Source organism: Elephas maximus, chromosome 11 (assembly GCF_024166365.1).
Source record: "Elephas maximus indicus isolate mEleMax1 chromosome 11, mEleMax1 primary haplotype, whole genome shotgun sequence".
In the NCBI taxonomy this organism is placed as follows: Eukaryota; Metazoa; Chordata; class Mammalia; order Proboscidea; family Elephantidae; genus Elephas; species Elephas maximus.
The window spans coordinates 98,742,117-98,766,497 of record NC_064829.1 but is presented as its reverse complement, the minus strand read 5'-3'; the positions used below and the strand labels follow the sequence as shown (position 1 = coordinate 98,766,497).

Below are 24,381 nucleotides of genomic sequence, written 5' to 3'. Positions count from 1 at the left end.
GTAACTCTAGTCTTTTTTTGTGAATTAGAATTTTGTTCTACATTTTTCTCCAGCTCTGTCCAGGACTCTCTGTTGTGATCCCTGTCAGAGCAGCCAGTGGTGGTAGCTAGGCACCATCTAGTTGTGCTGGACTGTCTGGTGGAGGCTTTGGTAAGTCGTGGTCCATTAGTCCTCTGGACTAATCTTTCGCTTGTGTCTTTGGTTTTCTTCATTCTCCCTTGCTCCCGATGGCGTGAGACCAATGGACTATCTTAGATGGCCACTCACAAGCTTTTAAGACCCCAGATGCTACTCGCCAAAGTAGAATATAGAACATTTTCTCTATAAACTATGTTATGCCAATTGAGCTAGATGTTCACCGAGATCATGGTCCCCACACAAAGGCTGTAAATCTTTACAGAAGCAGACTGCCACATTTTTCATATACCAGGTCTTTCTCCTGTGGAGCCACTGGTGGGTTTGAACCATTGACCTTTCTGTTGGCAGCCCAGTGCTTAAGCACTGAGCCACCAGGGATCCTTCTCAAACCACTGACATTTCGGTTAGGAGCCAAGCACTTAACCAATAAACACTGGTTGATGTGTGATTCAGTGCTTACAATGTGCTGATACCATGCTAATCTCTTTTCCTCATTTCATACCTATATACAGGGTTTATAGACTTGGGCTTTATAGTTCTTGGAGTTTATACAATTTGGAGGGCCCTCTTGAAAAAAGAATACAAAATTATGAATATAAAACCAGGTACAAGGCCTTGGGAGAGGCCTTGCAAATGAAGATTCCTGAAGCTCAAGCTTTCTTCATGGTAAATTGCTTCTGGTAGGGGAAACTGTTACTCCTTTTTACTGATTAGGAAACTGAGGCTCAGAAGTGAATGCCACTTTGCAGGGATCATACCAGGGTACAGGCAATACTGGAATGTGTACACATTTTTTCTGACTCCCAGTCCCAGGGCACCGGCTCACCAAGGAAGGCCGAGGGGGACACGGTGCCATTGCTACGAGCCACCATGACGCTGATGCCTGTCTCCACGAACGGAACGGAGAAGTCCACGATCTCAGACCGCTCCTCATTGATGGTGAGGGAGCCGATGGCCATGTCCGCGCGCTGATAGAACACCTAGAGTGGGAACGTGGAGGAAGGTGAGAGAAGCCGGTCTGGACCCAGAGCAGACCACTGGACAGGGTGAGAGAGAAGGCTGGGAGAAACGATGAGGTGGATGACCATTGGAGAGGATGCAGAATATGGCAGGGGAGGGTGGAGGTGTGAGACAAGCAATAGGAGTGGCAAGAAGCAGCCCCCTGCTCCACACTCCTGTCCCTATCAAGCCCCTTTAAGGCTTTGGGCTCCATCCTCCAGTCCCCGCCCCTTCTTCCAGGAGTTCCATCCCTAGCCCCACCCTTCCGTCCCCAAAACTTAGGACCCAGCTCTCCCTCTTCCAGACTGCTGTCTCAGACCCAGTTCCACCCCCGCAGCAACACCGCTCTCATCCAGGACCTCCCTCCTCCTGGGCCTGCCTCCTCTGACCTAGGAATTCCTTCAAGACCCCCGCCCCATCAATCCATGGCCCAGCCCCCTCGTCAAAGGTGTAGCCTTCTCAAGGCTCCGCCCTAATCCCCGCCCCTTCCACCCAGGAGCCCCGCCCCCAAACCAACCCACGACACCGCCCCTTCCACCAAGGCGTGGCTTTTCAATACCCCGCCCCTTCCGGCCCAGCATTTATTTTTCTGACCACGCCCCTCCGGTATTTTCTTAGGTCCCGCCCCTCCTATTATTGGCTCCGCCCCCACCGGCCCAGAAGAGTCCCCGCCCCCACCCGCTGCACCACCTCGCCGATCATGCCGTTCCAGACACCGTCTATCTTCTTCCCGTGCTTGCCGTTGGTGACCAGGTAGAGGTCGTAGCTGAAGCCGATCGTGTGCGCCAGCCGCTTCAGAATGTCGATGCAGAAGCCTTTGCAGCACCGCTTTTCCGGGCGGGGGGCGTCTGGTGGAGGGCTGCGGAGGGGGGCGACTGGGCGTGGGGACGCTGGGGATCCCCCCTCTTAGATTCTCTAATGGGGTGAAGGTATAGGGGGGCAGGCAGCAGCTAAAAACTATGGTTAGTGCTTTCTGGGGAAACTGAGGCCTGAAGAAGTCAGGTTTTATTTTCCCAAAGTCACTAAGCTGGACAGCCAGACTCTTGGGACCCAGTGGAGAAGGAGTCTGGACTCAGGGACTCCAAGGTCCTGAGAGAGGACGCAGCTGGGGGCCAGGAGACTGGGATTCAGGGAGGAGGGTTTTGAGGCTGGAAATCCTGGGTCCTGGCTGTCACCCACCTGTGGGTGCGGTTGAGTTGGCTCCGGCAGGGGACTGAGTCTCGGATGCACGTGCCGCTGATGGGGTCGGCTGGCTCCACAATGACAAAGGGTCTCTCCTCTAGTGTGGCCACCGTGAGGTGCTGTGTGTCATCCACCGGCTGCAGGAAGCGGCCATAGCGGGACCACAGCGGGTACTTGAGGCGGAGAGTTTGCTGCTCCCAGCTGCCCACCTTGGCCAAAGAGAAGGGCGTCAGCCTACCTGGAGGGACTTCCCCAGACGTCCTGGCTTCCATGTACCTACTCCCTCAGATCTAGGAGTGTGAGCCATCTCCCCCACCCCCAGGACCTCCTTCCTCCTTCACACTCAGGACTCCAGTCCTCTAGGCCCCTCTCCCCTCTCAGGACCCAGGAGTCCCTTTCTCCTTCAGGTCCTGGACCCCCAGCCCCTTCCTTCCTCAGGTCCAAGAAGTCTGGACTCTGTGTCCCCTCCTCCCTCAGAGGCTGCAGTGTATGACCTCAGCCCCTTCCTTACCCAGGACTCAGGAGTCCCTTCCTCCTTCAGACCCAGGACTACAGAGCCCTCAGCTCTCTCCTCCCTCCAGGACCCAGGAGTCCCTGCTCCCAGCTCCTCCTCCCCCCAGTTACTGAAGTCTAGGCCCTCAGCCCCTCCTCCCCAGGACCCAGGTGTCCAGCCCATCTCCTCTGCCTGAGATCAGGGCTGAGACTCACCACCTCCCAAGTCCTGTCCCTGCTGAGGGAGATGACCACAAGGGAGGGGTTCACCAGAAAACCATCCTCGTTGAAGGAGTAATCCCGGTTATCCCAGGTGATGTTCATGAAGTACCTGTGCAGGAAGAAGGAGGGGACACATGGGGACCTGGGTTGGATCCCTCAGCAGCTGAGGGCAGAGAAAGTCCCGTTTCCACAGACATCCCCAGCCCCCAGCTGGAACCTCTGGTCCTTTACTTCCAAGGTTTTGAAAGACAAATAGGCGTTTTGGCTCAGCACCGTCCCCTTGACTGCCCAGTGCCTCCAAGACAAGATTCCAGCCCCTCAGCCTTGCATTCAAGGTCCTTGTGGCTGGACCGAATCCACCTCCCAGCCTGTCACCCCAACTCCTAACTCTACTGCCTTCATCTACCCTGAACTATTGCAGCCCCAACAACTGCCCAAGTTTTTCCTCCCCTCTGGGCCTTTGCATGTGCTGTTCCCCCTGCCTGGAATACTCTATTCTTGGTGAACTTCCATCACTTTTAGAATCAAATCCAAACCCCTTAAAAAAAAAAAATCAAACTCTGCTGTCAAGTCGATGCTGACTCATAGTGATGCTATAGGACAGTGTAGAACTGCCCTATAGTGTTTCCAAGGCTGTAATCTTTATGGAAGCAGACCACCACATCTTTCTGCCATGGAGCAGCTGGTGGGTTTGAACAGCTGACCTTTTGGTTAGCAGCCAAGCATGTAACCTACTTTGCAACCAGAACTCCTCCCAAATCCCTTACCCTGGCCTAAAGCCCTGTGTGTCTCTCCATCTATTACTCACATCCCTCTCCCCCTTGCCCACGATGCTCCAGCCACACTGGCCTTGTTGCAGGCTCCCAGACAGGCAGTTCCCATCCCAGGGCCTTTTCACTTGTTGTTCCCTCTCCCTTCCCTTGAAAGGAGTGGTCTGGCCTCACTCATCTCTGCAGCCCCATCTCATTGCTTCCCATTTTCAAACCCTTTCTTCTACCCCACCCCCACCCCAAAAACCTTGTTTTTGCTCCACCATCAGTGAATGACCAGGTGTCTCCCAAACATATCGAGCGATTTCCTACCTCCAAGGCTTTGCCTGGAAGGTTGAATCATGTGTCCTCAAAAGATATTGAGTCCTAACCCCTGTACCTGTGAATGTGACCTTCCTTGGAAATAGAGTGTTTGAAGATGTTATGAGTTAAGTTCACATGAAGTCATACTGGAGGAGGATGGGTCCTAAGTCTGTATGAGTGGAGACCTTATAAAAAGAGGAGAAGAGACACAGAGGGAAGACGGCCATGTGAAGACGGAGGCAGAGACTGGAGTGATGCATCTACCTGCCCGGGAACGCCAAGGATTGCCAGGAACCACCAGAAGCTGGAAGAGACCATTAAAGATCCTCCCCTAGAGCCTTCAGAGAGAGTATGGCCTTGCCCACACCTTGATTTGGGGCTTCTAGCCTCCAGAACTATAAGACAATAAATTACTGTTATTTTAAGCTACCTGGCTGGTAATACAGGTAGTCCCCCACTTACTATGTATTCAAGTTACAATGAACTGCGCTTACGACTGTCTTTTTTTTTTTTTGTACATCTTATCGTTAGTAATATGTACTATATACAGTATTGCAGCGTGTAATTTGCTGATATTATTATTCTCAGATGCTCACTCACAGAAGTCCAATGTTATGTTCATAAAGATACTGATAATAAAAGGCAATAGTAATGAAAACTAAAAAAAAAAAAAAAATGAGGTATTCTTCTTATGTCAGAACCAACTTAGGACAGAATCACCAGAACATAAGCTCATCGTAAGTCGGGGACTACAGCAGCCCCAGGAAGCTGATACACAGGTGCTGTTCTTTCTGCCTTTAAACACCCTTATTCTGTCCCTTGTCATCCTGAACAACTCCTCAGTGTCTTCAAGACTCAGCTCAAATGTCACTTGCTCTGAGAGGAAGCCCCCAAGAGAGTTTCTGGATCTGCAGATATCCCACTATGCAGCATCACTCCCTGTACTATGACTGCCTCATACACCATCCACCTGGTCATCAGGCTAGACCCGCCCCCTGCCCCCAGGTCATCAGTCCCCAGCCCCATCCTTCCTGCTCCCAGGTTCTCTCTGCCTCATCCCTTCCTCTCCGTGCCCAGGCTTCATCCTCTCCCTCCTGTACCCTTGCCCCAGCCTCCAATCTCTCTGCCCCACCAGGCCCCAGAGGGCTCTTTCTAAACCCAAAGTTGCCCCTGTCCCTCCCCTGTTCACAGTCCTCCCATGGCTCCCTAGTACCCTGGGACAGAGTCCTAGCCTTTCAATCTGGCATTCAAGGCCCTACCTCCCTCCCCAGCCTGTCACCCCAACTCCTAACTCTACTGCCTTCATCCACCCTGAACTGTTGCAGTCCCACCAACTGCCCAAGTTCTTCCTACTCTCTGAGCCTTTGCACATGCTGTTCCCCTGCCTGGAATACTCTATTCTTAGTGAACTCCGCATCACTTTTAGAAACAAATCCAAACTCCTTACCCCAGCCTTAAGCCCTGTGTGTCTCTCCATCTCCTACTCACACCCCTCTTCCCCTTGCCCACTATGGTCCAGCCATACTAGTCTTGTTGCAGGCTCTCAAAGAGGCAATTCCAACCCCAAGGCCTTTGCACCTGCCATTCCCTCTCCCTCTCCCTTCTCTTCACTCAGATCTTCCTTCTCTTTAATCATTTTTACCTCCAAATTTCACCTACTCAGAAAGACCCGTCCTAGCCACCCCCCCAGCCTAGCCCCCTACGCATCTCTGATCATATTCCCCCGTTCTATTTGCATCGCAGCTGTTATCCCCCGCTGATATTTTCTTCTTTTCTTGTTTGCTCACTGTCTTCCCATTGTTATGGACTGAATAGTTTTCCCGAAAAATATATGTTGTAAATCTTAATCCCTATACCTGTGGATATGGAGCACCGGTGGTGCGGTGGTTAATTACCTGGCTGCTAACTGAAAGGTTGGTGGTTCGAACCCACTAGCTGTTCTGCAGGAGAAAGATGTGGCAGCCTGCTTCTGTAATGATGACAGCCTTGGAAACCCTTTGGGGCAGTTCTACTCTGTCCTATAGGGTCCCTGTGATTTGGAATTGACTCCATGGCAACAGGTTTTTTTTCTGGTTTGGTTTTTTATACCTGTGGATGTAGTCCCATTTGGGAATTTGGTTTTCATTGTTATGTCAGTGAGGCCACATCAGTGCAGGGTATGCCTTAAGCCAATCACTTATGAGATACAAAAGGAGTAGACTAGGCACAGAAGCAAGAAAGCACAGATGGGGGAAGATAGATGTGGTCTCACATGAAGGTCCATGAAGATCGCCAAGGAACAGAGGAACAAAAGCTGAAAAGTAACGAGGATCTTCCCCCAGGGCGAGCAGAGAGAGAGCTTTTCCCTAGAGCCAGTGGCCTGAATTCAACTTCTAGCCTTCTAACTGTGAGAAAATAAATTTCTGTTCCTGGTTTTTTTTTTTTTCAGGTGTTTCTGTTAGAGCAGAAATTTTTTTGGTTAGCAGCTGAGTGCTTAATCACTGCATCACCAGGGCCCTATATCCACAGATATAGGGGTTAGGATTTACAACACAGATTTTTGGGGAACACCATTCAGTCCATAACAATGAGGAAGACAGACAGCAAATTACCAAATCAGATAGTGAGCAAACTAGCAAGTTACCAAAAACCAAAACCAAACCCGTTGCTGTCGAGTGGATTCTGACTTAGAGCAACTCTACTTTTTTTTTTTTTTTTATAGGACAGAGTAGAACTGCCCCATAGGGTTTCCAAAGCTGTTATCTTTATGGAAGCAGACTGCCACATCTTTCTCCCCAAGAGTGGCTGGTAGCCAACTAAGACACCCATTAAACAGTATGCCCTCTGAGAGTGGGGACCTTACTCAACACTGTTACTCCCTGTGCCTAAGTCCCTGGAGAAGGACATCATGCTTGGTAAAGTAGAGGGTCAGTGAAAAAGACGAAGCCCCTCAACAAGATGGACTGACACAGTGGCTGTAACAATTGGCTTAAACAGCAATGATTGTGAGGATGCAGGACTGGGCAGTGTTTTGTTCTGTTGTGCACAGGGTCACTATGAGTCAGAACCAACTTGATGACCCCTAACAACAAACAAAGATTCTCAATAAAGGGCTTTTTTGAATGAATGAGCAAGTCATCCTGCAGGTCTATCCATTCCCCCCAGAAGCCTCTCTGACTCCATGGCTGTCCCATGAATTGTATAGCCTGGTTTGGAAGGCAGAATGGGGCCAACACAATCCCTCTCTTGGGAGGATGTTAGCTATGAGATCTGGAAGGACGGGGAGTAGCCATGGCCGGCTGAAGTGATGAGGGAGCAGAAAATCTGGGTAAGTGGTGGAAAGAGAAGAACTGAGGAGCCTCAGGGAGAGGCATGCTTGAGAGAGAGACAGACACAGACAGAAAGAAACACAGAGAAAAAGAGAAAGAGGCAGACAGAGAAGAAAGGAGAGAGATGGGTAGACAGAGAGACAGACTGTATGTGTGTAAGAGAGAGAGAGACAGAAGAGAAACAGAGATGCATCGATAGACTGTGTTTGTGTGTGAGAAAGACGGATAGGCAGATTGTGTGTGTGAAAGAGAAGGGATAAACAGACAAGACTCAGAAGAGAAAGAGAGATGGGTAGACAGAGACTGTGTGTGTGTGTATGACAGAGAGGCAGACAGAGAAGAAAAAGAGAGTTGATAGAGACTGTGTGTGTGAGAGAGACAAACACACACAGAAGAAAGGAGGAAGAGAAATGGATAGACAGAGATAGAGACTGTGTGCGTGTGTGTATGAGAGAGACAGAGACACGGGAAGAGAAAAAAAGAAAGAAAGAGATGTTAAGAGAGGCTAGTCCCAGGCTCAGCCTCTTCTGGGTTTCTGCGTGTGTTTATCTTTCCAATAAGCACCCTTTTCCCTAAGGAAATTTGAATAAGACTCTGCTTCTTGCAACTAAAAATGTCCTGGCATAGCCAGTGCTCCTCAGCGGTACCTTCCAACGTCCATGCTCTCGCCATTACTGCAAGCACCACGCGGCGCTGTCATTATCCTGTCCCTGTCTGCCACTCCTCCAGGACCCTTAGCTCTTTGAAGAACGCTCTGTGGTCTTATTCATATCTGTGTCCAGTGCCCAGCAGGAGCCCTCATTCTTAGCGGTTGCTCAGTAAGTATTTATGAGTGAGGGAAGCTTTTCCCACCCCCCTATTCCTGATTCTGATTCCCAACTCACCAGTTGGGAACTCAAATCTCCTCCCTTAGTTCTCACACGTGTCCTCTCCCCAGGCTCACCTCCTCCTCATTTCAGGATTGGGGTCTTTCCTTCCATTGTTGTGTCACCAAATGTTACGTATTGACTTCTGTCTCTGAAAAATATGTGTTGGAATCCTAACCCCGAAACCTGTGGATGTAATCTCACTTGGGAATAGGGTTTTCTTTGTTATGTTAATGAGGCCATACAGGTGTAAGCTGTGTCTTAAGCCAATCACTTTTGAGATATAAAAGGAGCAGATTTGGCACAGAAGCAAGCAAGCACAGATGGGGGAAGACAGATATCACATCACATGAAGATCACCAAAGAACCTGACAACAGAAGCTGAAAAGAGACAAGGACCTTCCCCCAGAGCCAACAGAAAGAAAACCTTCCCTCAAAGCCAGTGTTCTGAATTCAGACTTCTAGCCTCCTAAACCCCCACATGTCTGTCCGTTTGTCGTACTGTGGGGGCTTGTGTGTTGCTGTGATGCTGGAAGCTCTGCCACCGGTATTCAGATACCAGCAGGGTCACCCATGGAGGACAGGTTTCAGCTGAGCTTCCAGACTAAGACAGACTAGGAAGAAGGACCTGGCAGTCTACTTCTGAAAAGCTGTAGCCAGTGAAAACCTTATGAATAGCAGCAGAACATTGTCTGATATACTGCTGGAAGATGAGCACCCCAGGTTGGACGGCACTCAAAAGATGGCTGGGGAAGAGCTACCTCCTCAAAGTAGAGTCGACCCTAATGACGTGGATGGAGTAAAGCTTTCGGGACCTTCATTTGCTGATGTGGCACGACTCAAAATGAGAAGAAACAGCTGCAAACATCCATTAATAATTAGAACCAAAATTCTGCTGAAGATCATTCAAAAATGGCTGCAGCAGTATATTGACAGGGAACTGCCAGAAATTCAGGCCGGTTTCAGAAGAGGATGTGGAACCAGGGATATCATTGCTGATGTCAGATGGATCCTGGCTGAAAGCAGAGAATACCAGAAGGATGTTTACCTGTGTTTTATTGATTATGCAAAGGTATTTGACTGTGTGGATCATAACAAACTATGGATAACACTGCAAAGAATGGGAATTCCAGAACACTTAATTGTGGTCATGAGGAACCTTTACATAGATCAAGAGGCAGTTGTTCGGACAGAACAAGGGGATACTGATTGGTTTAAAGTCAGGAAAGGTGTGCGGCAGGGTTGTATTCTTTCACCATACCTATATAATCTGTATGCTGAACAAATAATACGAGAAGCTGGACTATATGAAGAAGAACAGAGCATCACAATTGGAGAAAGACTCATTAACAACCTGCGTTATGCAGATGATTACAACCTTGCTTGCTGAAAAGTGAAGAGGACTTGAAGCACTTACTAATGAAGATCAAAGACCACAGCCTTCAGTATAGATTCCACCTCAACATAAAGAAAACAAAAATCCTCACAACTGGACCAATGAGCAACATCATGATAAACAGAGAAAAGACTGAAGTTGTCAAGGATTTCATTTTACTTGGATCCACAATCAACAGCCATGGGAACAGCAGTCAAGAAGTCAAAAGACGCATTGCATTGGGGAAATCTGCTGCAAAGGACCTCTTCAAAATGTTGAAGAGCAAAGATGTCACCCTGAAGACTAAGGTGCGCCTGACCCAAGCCATGGTATTTTCAATGGCATCATATGCATGGGAAAGCTGGACAATGAATAAGGAAGACCGAAGAAGAGTTGACGCCTTTAAATTGTGGTGTTGGCGAAGAATATTGAATACACCATGGACTGCGAAAAGAACGAACAAATCTGTCTTAGAAGAAGTACAACCAGAATGTTCCTTAGAAGCAAGGATGGTGAGACTGCGTCTTACATACTTTGGACATGTTGTCAGGAGGGATCAGTCCCTGGAGAAGGACATCATGCTTGGCAGAGTACAGGGTCAGCGGAAAAGAGGAAGACCCTCAACGAGGTGGATTGAGACAGTGGCTGCAAAAATGAGCTTAAGCATAACAACGATTGTAAGGATGGCGCAGGAGCGGGCAATGTTTCGTTCTGTTGTGCATAGGGTCGCTATGAGTCGGAAGCAACTCGACGGCGCCTAACGACAACAACAACAGCCTCCTAAACTGTGAGAAAGTAAATTTCTGTTTGTTAAAGCCACTTACTTCTGGTATTTCTGTTACAGCAGCAATAGGTAACTAAGACACCAAATTCACCCATTTCCTCACTTTCTAGGGTGGAGATGCTATTTTCCACCAAACTGTTTTTTTCTAAAATAGTATAGTGTAAGCTGGGCCTACCAGCGTTCTTTGCAGCCAGCTGTGGCCATGTGTCTGGGTGATATTCAAAATATCCAACAACCAGGGTAACACAGGCACTAACCAATCAGAACAGACATCTGGCCAGTCATAGTAGACTCCGACTGTAAACCAGTATGCCAGCCCTGGCCATGTGACCAGTTCTCACCAAATAAGATGGGAGTTGTGCCTCTCCCCTTCACTTGCTGAAGAGACAATCACTTTCTTTCCCCCTAAGATCAGGGACAAGACAAGAATGCCCGCTTTCACCACAGCCACTCAACATAGTAGCGGAAGTTCTAGCCAGAGCACTTAGGCAAGATAAAGAAATAAAAGCCATCCAAATCAGAAAAGTAAAACTATATTTGCAGATGACATGATTCTCTCAGTCGCTGTGGAAAACAGTTGGTGGCTCCTCAAAAAGTTAAAAACAAAGAGTTACCCATACCAAAAACCAAACTCATTGCGTTCGAGTCGATTCCAACTCAAAACGATCCTATAGGCCAGAGTAGAACTGCCCCATAGGGTTTCCAAGGCTGTGATCTTTAGGAATCAGACTGCCACATCTTTCTTCCATGCAGCGGCTGGTGGGTTTGAACAGCCTACCTTTCGGTTAGCAGCCCAGCGCTTAACCATGTTGTTGTTGTTGTTAGGTGCCGTTGAGTCGGTTCTGACGCATAGCAACCCTATGCACAACAGAACGAAACACTGCCAGGTCCTGCGCCATCCTTACAATCGTTGTTATGCTTGAGCTCATTGTTGCAGCCACTGTGTCAATCCAGCGCTTAACCATATGAGCCAGCAATTCCACTCCTAGGTATGTACCCCAAAGAACTGAAAGCAGAGACTCGAACAGATACTAATACACCAATATTCACTGATGCATTATTCACAATAGCCAAAAAGAGAAAACAACTCACGTGTCCATCAACAGACGAACAGATAGATAAACCGTGGTCTATTCATACAATGGAATGTTATTCTGCCATAAAACATGCTAAGGCATGGATGAACTTTGACAACATGCTAAGTGAAAGAACCCAGACACAAAAGGACAGATATTACCCTGCTGGTATTTGAAATACCAGTGCCATAGTTTCCAGCATTATAGCAACATGCAAGCCACCACAGTACAACATACTGTCTTTCCGTCTCTAGGCATGTATTTTGCCTTTAAATTTAAACAAGTGAGAAAACTAAAGCTCTAAAACACACAAGAAACTTACCCAAAGTAAACCAACCATCACACATCACACAATGCTTGTGAACTTTCCATTACACTTCATTATCTTAAATGAGGTGGATGCTTAATAAATACACGGATGAATAAAGTTATGCACCCAATTAAAGAAAAGGGCAAATATTGCATGATCCCATTTATATGAAATATCTAGAACAGACAAACATATAGAGACAGAAAGTAGATTAGTGGCTGCCAAGGGCTGGGGGGAGGGAAGAATGGGGAGGTACTGCTTAGTGGGTACTGAGTTTCTGCTTAGGGTAATGAAAAAGTTTGGAAAACAAATTGAGGTGATGTTTGCACAACACGGTCACTGTGATTAATGCCACTGGACTGTACATTTGAAAATGGTTAAAATGGCAAATTTTAGGTTGTATATATTTTACCACAATTTTTAAAGACAATTGCTTGCTCCCCACTTCCACTTTGACCCCCTTCTCACAAGCTAGCAATCAGATATGCTCACCATCCAGCTTGACTGTGCAGAAAGGAGATGGTAGAGCCACGGATGGAAGGATCCTGGGTCCATGAATGATCACATGAGCAGCTGACCCCTGATAACCTGGTCTGCTCGGCACTGGATTCTTATGTGAGAGAGGACCAGACTTCTATTTGTTTTGGCCACTGGGTTGTAATCCAATCAGGGTATTCCATCGAATCAAATCAAAGCCATCACCAATTGTAAGATGTACCATTATTTTGTTGTTAGTTTGCTGTTGAGTTGATTCCAACTCATGGCGACACCATGTGTGCAGAATAGAACTGCTCCACAGGGTTTTCAAGGCTGGGACCTTTTGGAAGCAGATCGCCAGGACTGCCTTACCAAGGTGGGTTTGAACCGCCAACCTTTCAGCTAGAAGTCAAGCAGTTAACTGCACCACCCAGGAACTCTGCAATGTACCATTATTTTATGTACCGCAAAGAAAGAAAAGAGCGTTGCCAATTAAATCATGATAAGCCCTCAATTTTTTTTCCTTTTTAAAAAAATTTTTATTGTGCTTTAAGTGAAAGTTTACAAACCAAGTGAGTCTCTTATACACACCTTGCAAAACACTCCTAGTTGCTCTCCCTCTAATGAGACAGCACACTCTTTCCCTCCATTCTCTATTTTCGTGTCCATTCAGCCAGCTTCTGACCCCCTCTGCCCTCTGATCTCTTCTCCAGACAGGAGCGCCCACAGTCTCATGTGTCTACTTGATCCAAGAAGCTCACTCTTCACCAGTATCATTTTCTATCCCATAGTCCAGTCCAGATAAGCCCTCAATTTTAAGACCTATCTTAATTTCAAAGACATCAAAATGTGAAAAATGCTCATTTTAGAATCATGAAATATGGTAATACACTCCCTGTGTCTCAGTTGCTTTCCCCTAATTGCCTGATTTAACCGCAGAAAACCCAAACCAAACCCACTGCCATCAAGTTGATTCCAACTCACAGAGACCCCATATGTGTTGGAATACAATTGCCACATAGAGTTTTCTACGCTGTAATCTTTATGGAAGCAGATCACCAGGACTTTTGTCCGCGGTGCCACTAGGTGGATTCAAACCACCGATTTTTCAGCTAGTAATTGAGTGCAGTTTGCACCCCCCAGGACCTCCTTTTAACCCCAGAAGGGAGGCCTAATTACACCCATTTTTACAGAAAGGGCAACAGTGCTCTGGGCTGAATTGTGTCCCCCCCAAAGTATGAGTTGGAATTCTACCTTCTATGCCTGTGGATGTAATCCTGTTTCCAAATAGAGGTTTCTTTGTTATGTTATTTAGAGCATTCCTGTATAGGGTGCAGTTCTCAGTCTAAGCACTGCTGAGTTATAAAGCCAGCAGATTAGGCACAGAGATACACAGAGATGCCTATTTGAGGATCGTCTACAATCCAAGGAACCAAGAAGTGCCCAGGGCTACCTACAAAGGAGGCGTTGACAAAGGGAGACCCTGATTTGGACTTTAGGCCTCCAAAACTGTGAGAAAATAGATTTTTGTTCTTTAAAGCCACCTTTTTAGGTGTGGTGTTTCTGTTGCAACAGCCCCAGGTGATTAAGGCACCGACGCTCTGAAAGCGGACAGGACCCATTTGCGGTCAGTCAGCCATCCAGTGCCCCAGGCTGGCGCAAGCCTTCCCACACCCCTCCCACCCGGCCTACTCACCTGTGCAGACTCTCCCCGCGGTGGGAGCGGTTCTGGGCTCGACAGTCGTGGCCGAGCTCGGGCAGGAAGCCATAATCACGCAACAGGGCCTGGGCACCTCTGGCCACGACGGCCACGCCGGCGGCCACGCGCCGGGCCAGGTCGTCTCTCCAGCCGGCCGAGCGCACCGCGAACAGGCCGGCAGGCAGCGGGGCGCCTCCAGGCAGGAGTGGGGGCTCTCCGGGCGCCCCAGAGCCCCCTCCCCCGGCCAGCTGGGGCCCCACCATGAACCACACGTAGCCAGGTCCCGTGAGGCCAGCCTCCTCCGCGGCCCGGAACACCGGCTCGGCCTCCTCGCGTGCACAGAAAAGCAGGCGGATCTGCGCACTGACGCTGCGGAGCTGGGCCCCCAGCACTGCCTCACCGGCCCCTGGGTCCAGCGTCAGCGCCCCGCGGTGCTCCCAGCCCACCAGGCTGCCGTCCGTCAGCACCTCGATGTAGGACAGGAAGGCCCGGTGGCCGGGAGCCCGTGTGGTCACTGCCACGAAGGACGTCCAGTCGTACTCCTCCAGCACCTCGAAGATGACCTGAAGCTGCTGCTCAGTGGAGGAGCCCAGCTGTAGGAAGGTGGAGCCCTTCTCCTGCGGAGGAGAAGGTGGATGTCAGGAAGGGAGGGGGTGTCAGGGCTTGGGGTGAGAGGCCACAGCTCCCAGAGACCAAGAGGGGACCTCACCTCCCAGCATCTCACAAGGGAACCTCACCTCCCAGTAGCCCACAGGGACCTCCCTCCCGGCCACTGATAAGTGGATTATAGCACCTATCAGCCAACAAGGGACTCCCAGAGGTAAATAAGGAACACATCTCCCACTAGCCAACCAAGGGACTACAGCTCTCTACAGCCAACAAGGGAACCTCACCTCCCAGCTGCCAATGAGGGGGACTCATCTCCCAGTGGCTGACATGGAACCATATCTACCACAGCCAACCAGGGGATCATTGCTACCAGGGGGGCAACAAGAAGCCCATAGCTCCCAGTGGCCAAGAGGGGACCTCACCTCCTAGCCACCGATGAGGGGATCACAGTTGTGTAAGCCAGTGAGGAATTCCCAGAGGTTAACAAGGAACACATCTCCCAGTAACCAACCAGGGGACTACAACTCTCAACAGCCAACAAGTGTGTTGAGCCACTGAGGTTTGGGGGTTTATCTGGTACAGCACCTAAAATGACCATAATTAATACACCCAGCATCCAGCCGGGGAACTACAGCTTCCAGCATTCAGTGAGAGGAACTTCTGGGCCTGTATGCAATGAGAGGGACTACATTTCCCAGCATGCAATGAGGACGACTACACTTCCCAGCATGCAATGGAAGCGATGATTAGAAGATTTGCTGAAGGGACTTGCCCCTTCTCTGGTTTTCCTCTTACCTCCCTGACCCCTCCCTCTCTGTCTCCTTTGCTGTCCTCTCTTCCTCAATCAGAATTTTAAATATAGTAGGTCTCTCTTCCCCAGCATTCCCTCCTCAGCTCCTTTTCTTCTCTGTCATCTCTCCTTGGAGATCTCATCCGGATCCAAGGATTTAATTACTGTCTCTTGCGCCGTCCAATACGGTAGCCATTAGTCACACGTGGCTATTCGAATGTAAATTAATTAAAATAAAATGAAATTTACAGTTTAGTTCCTTAGATGCACTAACACTGTCAAGTGCTCAACAGCCATAGTTAGTGGCTATCGTATTGGACGTTGCAGATATTGAATATCATCATTGCAGAATGTTCTATTGGACAGCACTTCAGTCACAACTTCTTTCATGAGCTCTGGACAAACCTCTACCCCTTCCTACTTAACGTACACCCTTGGATTTCCAAGAGGCGTCTCAAAATTAATGAGCCCTGGTGGCACAATTGTTAAGCACTCGGCGGCTAATCAAAAGTTTGGCTGTACGAACCCACCAGCCGTTCCTTGAGAGAAAGATGAAGCAGTCAGTTTCCGTCAAGATTACAGTCATGGAAACCCTGTGGGGCAGGTCTACCTTGTCCTATAAGGTCGCTATGAGTCGAAATCGACTCCAAGGCAACAGGTTTGGTTTTGTGCGTTTGATGGAACAGTGGTTAGGTGCTCGGCTGCTAACTGAAAGGTCAGCAGTTCCAGCCCACTAGCTGGTCCTTGGGAAAAAAGACCTAGTGATCTGCTCCCAAGTAAAGATTACAGCCAAAAAACCCTATGGGGCAGTTCTACTCTGTCACATGAGGTCACCATGAGTCAGAATCACTGCATGGCATACAACAAACATCTCAAAATTAGCATGTCAAAAACAATTCTTGCTCTTTCCCCCACCTCAAATGGCTCCATGTTTCCACTTATTCACTGGAATGCTCAGGCCCCAAACCTCGGTCATGCTTTCCCTCTTTCCCTCACAACCACATCCAGGCCATCTCCCAGGCCTCTTGGCTCTATCTTCAAAATATAACCTTATGGAATAATTTGGAAAAGGAGAACGAGAATGGTTGTGCAACTTGAAGAATGTGATCAGTGTCACTGAATTTTATATGTAGAAATTGTTGAACTGATGTATTCTTTGTTGTGTACATTTTCACAATTAAAAGACAAAAACATAATTCCAATTGTCAGCTCCTCATTACTGCCACTGTCCCAACTCTCACTGTTCCCACCTTCCTCTCTTGCCTGGATAACTACAACAGCTTCCCGACTCATCTCTACTTCCATTTCTGCATCTTCCAATCCGTTCCTCAGCCACAGCCAGAGTGATTGTTTAAAAATATTAATTGGATCTCATCCCTTCTCAGTTGAAAACCTTCCAACGGTGATCTATCTTCCTTGGAATCAAAGCCAAAGTCCTCGCTGTGGCCCACAAGGCCCTGTATGAACTGGACCCTGTAGCCTGTCTGACCTCATCACCTGCCACCCCTCAGTACAAATGGGCTCCCGCCACACTGGCCTCCTCACTCTTAAACATATCAAGCTCCTTCCTGCTCCACAGACCTTGCCCATTATGGTTGCCTTTCCTGGGGACACTCTCCCCCAGCTCCTCCACTCCTTGTTCCTCAGGTCCAACTCAGTTGTCACCTCCTCAGGGAGGCCTTCCCTGACTGCCCCATCTATTGAAGTCCCATTTTATGTCATTGCCCCACCATCCTATTTATTCCCTCTATGGCAGACTTCACTCTCTGTTGCTTGTTCTGCGTGTGTCTCTCCATTAAAATGGAAGCTGCACAAGAACAGAAATCTTGTCCTTTTTTTTTTTTTTTTCCACAACTGTATTCCTCAGGACTTAGCACAGCCCTGGCACAGAATCAGCCCTCAATACATCCTCCAGGAATGATTTGAGAACTGTGAGTGGACTTTCTCCCCTGGAGTGTGCCTACGGGTATATGTGCAGAGGTCAGGGGAATTGTTCTGAGGGGATTAGAACCCTGACGGGACCTCACCCTTCAGGAGGTGGAGGTGTGCTGAGGGGACCACTTTCCCTGCATTCAATGGGGGCACAGATGGAGCTGTGTGGACCACTTTTTCTTCCACCCAAGACAGAGTGGGGACTACATTTCCCAGAAGTCAATGGGTCCTCACTGACCCGAAGACAGTGCTTAGCCGACAGTGAAACACTGCAGACCACATCTCTTGAGTATGCCAAGGAAATGACAGGAAGTAATAAGTTCACATCAAAGGTGGTCTGTCTACAAATCTCTGGACAACTCCGTGCCAAAGAGAACAAGAAAGTTGGATAGATGCCCTTCCCAGAATGCTCTGGGCGGGAGTGAACTACGAATCACATCCTGCGGTGGTGATCCAGTCACAAAGCCACCTGCCCTCGCAGCCTGAAATTGGTGGACTTAGGCTCCACCCACCCAGGTGGCTCCACCCCTTCTCCTTCTCAGTCCGCAAAGCCTTCCCTTCCAGAAGTCCCGCTTTCCTCTTCCACTCCAGAAATTCGTGCCTCACACACAGCTGCAGCCTCTACCCCACCATTCCCCTACTGGCTCCTGGCTTTGACCTTTTTCTGGTTAGTCCCGCCTCTATGGTGGGCCTCCATCCTCCCGACCAAACTATTCCATTGCGTCTTCCACACCTCCCAGCCCGGTATGCCCCTCCTCAAACCCTGCTCCCAGGTTCTTCTTCCTTTCTCGACCCCGCCCCATTACTACTGTACAGCATCTAGGCCCCACCTTCTCCCAGCCTCACCTCTCTTTGGCTAGCCCTGCCCCTTCCCTGATTCATCCCTGCCCTGACTGGCCTCTTCCTAAACCCCACTTCTTTGCTACTTGCTTCTCTCCCTCCCCAGTCTCCTCCCTCCTCACTAACGGCTCCTCCTCTTCTCACACTCCCTCTTTCACTAGATGGTTCTACCCTCCCCTGTAGACCCAGGCCCCTAGTGGCTGGCCTTGTCTTTCTTCTAGATCCCATGCTCAGATGGCTGAGCCCCTTCCTAGACCCTATGCCCCAGTACCTAGTACCCTTTTTCCTGGTCCCTATCCCTGCCTTCCAGGTTCTCGCCTCCTCATTAGACTCCACCCCTTACTGGACTCAAAATTTTTTTCCAATTGACCTCTCATGTTGCTGACACCAGATCCTACCCTTCCCTCAGAGCTCATCTAACTTGGCTGGTCCCATTTTGTCCCTACACCCTATCCCTCGTTAGCTGGCCTTGCCTTTTCTCTAGATCCCACTCCTTCTCCTGACTCGCCTCTCCTGCAGACCTTCACCTACAATGACTGCGCCAACGTCCTTGTCCTCCCCATACCCTAAAGATTGAAGACCGACTGTCTCTCTCAGACCCTCTCCAAGATCAAGATCCTGCTTCTAGGTGACTCCTCCCGCAGGGCCTGCCACCACTCATTCTGCAGACCACGCCCCTCCACATAAGCTCCGCCTCTCACCTCCCATCTGGCTCCACCCCATCCCAAAACGCACACCCTCGAGACTGGCCACGCCTTCTTCAAGTAAGCCCGCCTCTTACATCCCTCTGGCCCCGCCCCATCCTAGAGGTGAATCCTCGGACTGGCCCCGCCCCTCCCCGATCTCCCAGCCCCGCCCCCGCCTGTGGCCCCACCCCCAACGCCGGCCGCGCGCACCTTGGGCGTGAGCACGAGCGCGGCGCCGCCGTGCACGGCCACGATGGGCAGCGAGGTCTGAGCCGACAGGAAATCGAGGATGGGCGCGACGGCGGGCGCGCGCGAGTCGTCCTCGAAGACGACGCCGTGCACGCGCAGCCCCGACAGCAGGTCGCAGAGCTGCAGCACGAGGCTGCGGGGGTCCGAGCCGTTGAGCACCAGGGCCACGGGCCGCACGTCCAGGCCCGGGCTGCGCACTGCAGCCGCCACGGCCGGGCCCAGGCGCGCCGCCTCGGCCGCGTACGCTGGCCCCGAGAACACGAGCGCCACGTTGAGCGGCCGCGCCCCGCCGGGGCCCCCACCTGGCCCGCCGGCCCCGCCCGGCCCCGGCGCCTCCTCCGGGAACGGGCTGGCGCAGGCCAGCGCCAGCAGCAGCAGCATCTTAGCGGGGCCCCGAGGGCCGCGGGGGCCACCTGCGCCGCGCATCGCCTGCGGGCCCCGCCAGGCGGCCTCTGCGCCCGGGCCCGGGAGACACGCGGGAGGGAGAGCGGAGACACAGGGAGGAGAGGGCGAGACCCCAGGGCAGAGAGATACAGACGGGGAGACAGGATATAGAAAGAAATATACAGAGGTGAGGAAATACAAGAAGAGAGAGATATGGGAAGAGAAGTGGAGACAGGACAGGGAAAGACACAGAGATACAGGGAGAGACAGAGAGATACAGGGAGGGAGATTGAAGGGACAGATGGGAAAGAGACCAGACACAGAGGGAGAGATACAGAGATGGGAAGACACAGATGGGGAGACGTGGATTACGGAGGAGAGACACAAAGATGGGGAGTGTGAGGGTGGGTGATGGGTATGAGCAGATACAGAGGTAACCCACCCAACCCAGTGGTAGATACAGAGGTAGGGGGAGAGAAATAGAAAGACAAAGCAGGAATGGGGGCGACAACAGGACGGAAGGGAGAGAGACCCAGGGAAATAGGGGAGAGAGAGACAGGAATAAGAAGAGAAGTGGGAAGAGTGACACAGACAGGTAGTGAGAGGCTCAGAGAGTGACAGATGCAAAAATGAGAAAGATGGAGAGACAGATCAGGGAGAGAATGATGGAGAGAGAGAGGCAGGAGAGTGGGAAAGATGAGAAAGGCCAGCAAGTTGGAGAAAGAAGGGAACATGGGAAGAAACCCAGGAAGACAGAGACCCCACAGCCACCACGAGACACAAGATACAAGGAAGCAAGCCGAGTTAGAGATTGAGAGAGGCCAGCAGAGAGAGCCCAGAGGAAACACAGGAAGAGGAAGACAGAAATAGCCAGGCGAGGCATAGATCGAGACCCCCACCAGTGATGTGCCCAGCACAGACATGAAAGGAGGACAGGAAGGCAAGTGGCAGGAGGGCACAGAAATAAAAGGAAGAGAAAGTGGGGGAAAAAAAACGAGAAAGGAAAAAAAAGAGTCAGGTGTAGGGGGAGAGAAAAAGAGAAGAAATTAGTGGGGTGTCCCAATGAGATAAAGTGCCCCCATGACCTTATCCCTCAACCCCTCACCTTGATCACATCCCGTGTCCCACTTTTGTCCCCTTACTCCTGTCCCTGCCGTGCCACCCCCTCTATTGTCAATGAAAGCCAGGGAGGGAGTTGAGTAAGGCTTTGGCTGGGCTTCGGGGTTGGGGGACACAGCTGTGGAGAACTTGGGCGGGGGGTGTCCTGGCTCACAGCCTGGAGCAATTTAGTAAATTAGAGGAAATACAGCCCTTCATCCTGTCCCCCCCCCCCCATCCCCTGTTGAATACTGGCTGCCTGGGGTAGGAGGGCTGGGAGCCCAGGCTCCTGGGTATGAAGGAAGAGGGACTGCGGACATGGACTCCCAGGTCTCAGGGAGGAGGGTGCTGGGGGTCTGCACTCTTGATTCCCACAGAGGGACTGGAGTCGGCACTAGGGGCTTCCTGAGAGGGATGAGGGTCCAGACAGGGCAGGGTTCTCTCCGCCTGTCAGTCTCCTATCTGGTTGCCATGGAAGCACAGGCCTGGTCCACGGACAGACAGCAAGAGTGGGGGAAAGGCCCACACCCCCTCCCTCACCTATAGGCCTTGTCTCTCCTCCCTTGGGCCATTGTCTCCCTAGGGATGGGGTGGGGGCCCCTAGCACCCCATCACTCTCAAATTCTGGCTCCCATTCACCCCTCCTCTCTGCTGCCCTTCCCCAAGCAGCTGGCTCAATCAGCGCTCAGAATAGCCCCCCTTCCTCCCCAAAATAACCCACAGCTGTGGCCTGGCCCCTGTGGGGTTAACACGCACTCTGCCTGCCTTCCTCCATGTCTGCTCACCCTTCAGCCCCTCCTCAGCCCCTGGCAGACCCACCCCTGCCTGGTCTCTTCCCTTGGGGACCCCAGAGCCCTGCTCTCTGTTTTGGCCCAGGAGGTCAGCCGCCAGCCCACATTTCTCAGAAGGCTAAATGGCCAGAAGAAATTCTCGGTCCTCACTTCTATCCATATAGGGGTTCAAGAGTCTAGACCCCATCCTCTGATCTGTCAGGGACTCAGGAAGCTGGGCCCCCAACCTCTCCTTCTTTAGACACAAGCTCTATTCTCTAACTTCCCCCAGAAAGACCCAGGAGTCCCAGCTCTCATCTTGGGCACCCTCCTCCTCCAAGACCCAGGAGGCTCAGCTCCTGGGTCCCTCCTCCCCCAGCATTTAAGAATCTAGGCCCCCAGCCTCCTCCTCCCTCAGACCCAGGAACCTGGACCCCCTCTTCCGCCAGAGCTCGGGAATCTGAGTACTAGACCCCTCTTCCTTCAGACCCGGGGTCCTGGACCCTCAGTGCCCTCCGCCCTCATACCCAGGAGTCCTGGCTCCCTGCTCCCTCCTCCCTCAGATCCAGGAGTCCCAGCCCTCAGGGCCCCCTCCTCCCTTAAGGACCTCTCTTGGTCTCAACTCCCATCAGTCCCAACATCCCGGGTGCACCCCCAGCTCCAGCCTCTCTGGGCGGTCTCCCCACTGAGGTCCTGTACACAGCACAGCCTGTCCCCTAGCTGAGGAGGAGGAGGAGGGTGCCAGAGATTCCTGGGGTGTCCCTGTCCCCACCGCTCCCCCATCCACCACAGAATACATAAGAGGCTACTTTGATCACCAGCCCGCCCCCCCTCGCGTCGTGCTGCAGACGGCATCTTGCCTCCCCCCACATACCGTCCTCTCCCCACCCTAATCCAGGTGCTTGGAAGACTGGAAGGGTATTCCAGAACCTCGGGGAAGGGGAGGTGGTTTGGGGCCAGGAGTGCAGCGGGGGGAGGGGGGCCTGGATGCCCTCAGGGTCCTTGGCAGGGTATTAATAGCAGACTCATAGCTCTGAGGAGGGAGGGGAGAGATGGAGAGGGACTGGCCGGTGAGGGGGGGACGGGTGAGGGGGAGAGAGAGAGAAGGTGAGACGGAGAGATGGGGAGACAGATATGGGGTGTCAGGTATGTGGGGCTGGGGAGAAGGAGCCAAGTGCTGGGGAAATAGGGGAGTTTGGGGGTCTGAGGTGTAAAGACCCAGGAGAAAGGGGCTCAGGGAGGGGGAAAGAGGGGGGCAAAGGAGTGTCCTCAAGGGACAAGGCAGCTGGGGGGCAAAAACCCCTGCCCCTCCATCCTCTCCTCCCTACCCCCCCAGGCTCCTGGCCAACTTTTCCTGCCCTAGATTTTGGGGTCCATATCCCTGCCCCCACCCCTGCATCCCCCCCTCCCCAGGAGCCTTACCTTTTCATGACCCTGTTCTGTGGGGGGGCATGCAGGGGGCCAGGACCGAACCGAGTCCAGCGACCCGAAGATTCCGCAGGAGGGCTCAGGGCGCCGCCGGAGGGGGGGCAGGCCCTGGGGCGGCGGCGACGGTGGCAGTGGTGGCGGCAGTGGCGGTGGTGGCAGCGGCAGGGACCTCCTGCCAGTCCGTGGCTCCGTCTCTCCTTCCTCTTCCTTGCTCCTGTCCTGCCCTGTCTGTCCCCCAAGGTTGCGGCCACCCCAAGCTAGGCGAGGACGCCGCTACACATGTTGCGCTGGAAGTTGGGCCCCGGACATTGCGGAGGCTGTCGGGGTGTCCTCTCACCGCCCCGACCCCGAGGGGATCCCCCCTCCGCCCACCTGGGGTCCCCCCCTGCACCGCCTTCAGCCCCGGCTCCTCCCCTTGTCCATGTGTCCGGTCCCGCCTCTCCCCCAGCTCACTCGTACCCCCCCCTTTGTGCCCTGAACCCCCTCCAGCGTCTGTGTCTGTCTGTCTGTCTGGGTCACCTCTGAAGCCGGTGGCTGGTGTGTGTGTTTGTGTAAGGAGCCTGTCTAGGGCACTGCCGGCCCCTTCCTCGCTTGGCCACCTCCGGACCCCCCCTCTGCGCCCCCACTCTCAAACCCAGGCAGCAACACACACAGACACACGCACACACACGCACAGCTCACTTCCCTGGGATTCCCCCTCGACAACCCTGGAGCCCGGAGGAGGGAGCCACACACACGCGCGCACACACACACACACAGGGGGTCCAATGGGGGCCGGGTTGCCACTGCCGTCCGTGGCTGCTCGGACAGACTGGAGGACACAGGCAGCCAGGACGCCCAGACTCCCGGCCGGACGCAGGCAGGAGGCACAGAGCCCAGGTACACACCACCCATCCGGGCAAGGGTGCCGGCGGGAGGACTAGGGGGCCCGCGACACCCAGGCAGGCGGCTCGGGGTCGGTGCAGACAAACAGACCCCTCCCTGCCTGGCCACCGCAGCCCTGACACAGACACACCCCTCCTCCGCCAACCCAGACCCAGACACCCGGACACAGCCTCACCGGGCAGATGGTAAACGCACGAGGGACCCCTGGGGGCCGGGCGGACCCACCCAGCCCGGCACCCCGAGCTGTTGCGGTGGCCGCTGGAGGCTGCGGGCAGGCAGCCGGGCGGCGGGCGGCGGCAGCCGGCAGCCGCGGCTCCTCTGGCTCCTCCGAGCCGGAGCGGGAAGGACTCGCACACCCGCTCTGCTCTCGCACACACACTCACTTGGGATGCGATTAACATTCAGTCCCCGTCCGCCCTGCCGGGAGACCCACAGCCCCCACCTCCCGGCCTCCCCGGAGACCCCTCCTCCTGAGGGGCTGGGGGAGGGGCTGCCCCCACCCTCTCCCAGACCCTGCCTCCCTCCTGGGACCAGGGAGTGAGGGGCTTCGATAAAAAGGGAGGAGGAAAGGGGAGGCAGTCAGGGACTCAGAACTCGCTTTGAAATATCAGCTTGGGTAGGGACTCCAGGGCCCAGGGGCAGCTATCTTCTGCTGTTTCCCGGCTTTAAGGCCCGGGAACCCCGAGGCTAGTTGCCACTTAGTCTCAGC

The 24,381-nt window shown here is 52.3% G+C and overlaps 1 protein-coding gene across 1 annotated transcript in view; it reads right to left on the bottom strand.

The window, feature by feature from the left end:
* The window catches only part of GRIN2D (glutamate ionotropic receptor NMDA type subunit 2D), a 44,690-nt gene extending 21,579 nt beyond the window's left edge, over window positions 1-23,111 (bottom strand). The window contains exons 1-7 of the mRNA XM_049901565.1: window positions 22,782-23,111; window positions 19,069-19,559; window positions 13,999-14,618; window positions 3,028-3,142; window positions 2,317-2,528; window positions 1,828-1,996; window positions 965-1,118 (exon numbers count right to left, since the gene is read on the bottom strand). Of these exons, the coding sequence (XP_049757522.1) occupies window positions 965-1,118; window positions 1,828-1,996; window positions 2,317-2,528; window positions 3,028-3,142; window positions 13,999-14,618; window positions 19,069-19,533 (1,735 nt within the window). The 5' untranslated portion in view covers window positions 19,534-19,559; window positions 22,782-23,111. The remainder of the gene's footprint in view (window positions 1-964; window positions 1,119-1,827; window positions 1,997-2,316; window positions 2,529-3,027; window positions 3,143-13,998; window positions 14,619-19,068; window positions 19,560-22,781) is intronic.
* Between the last annotated feature and the right edge of the window lie 1,270 nt (window positions 23,112-24,381).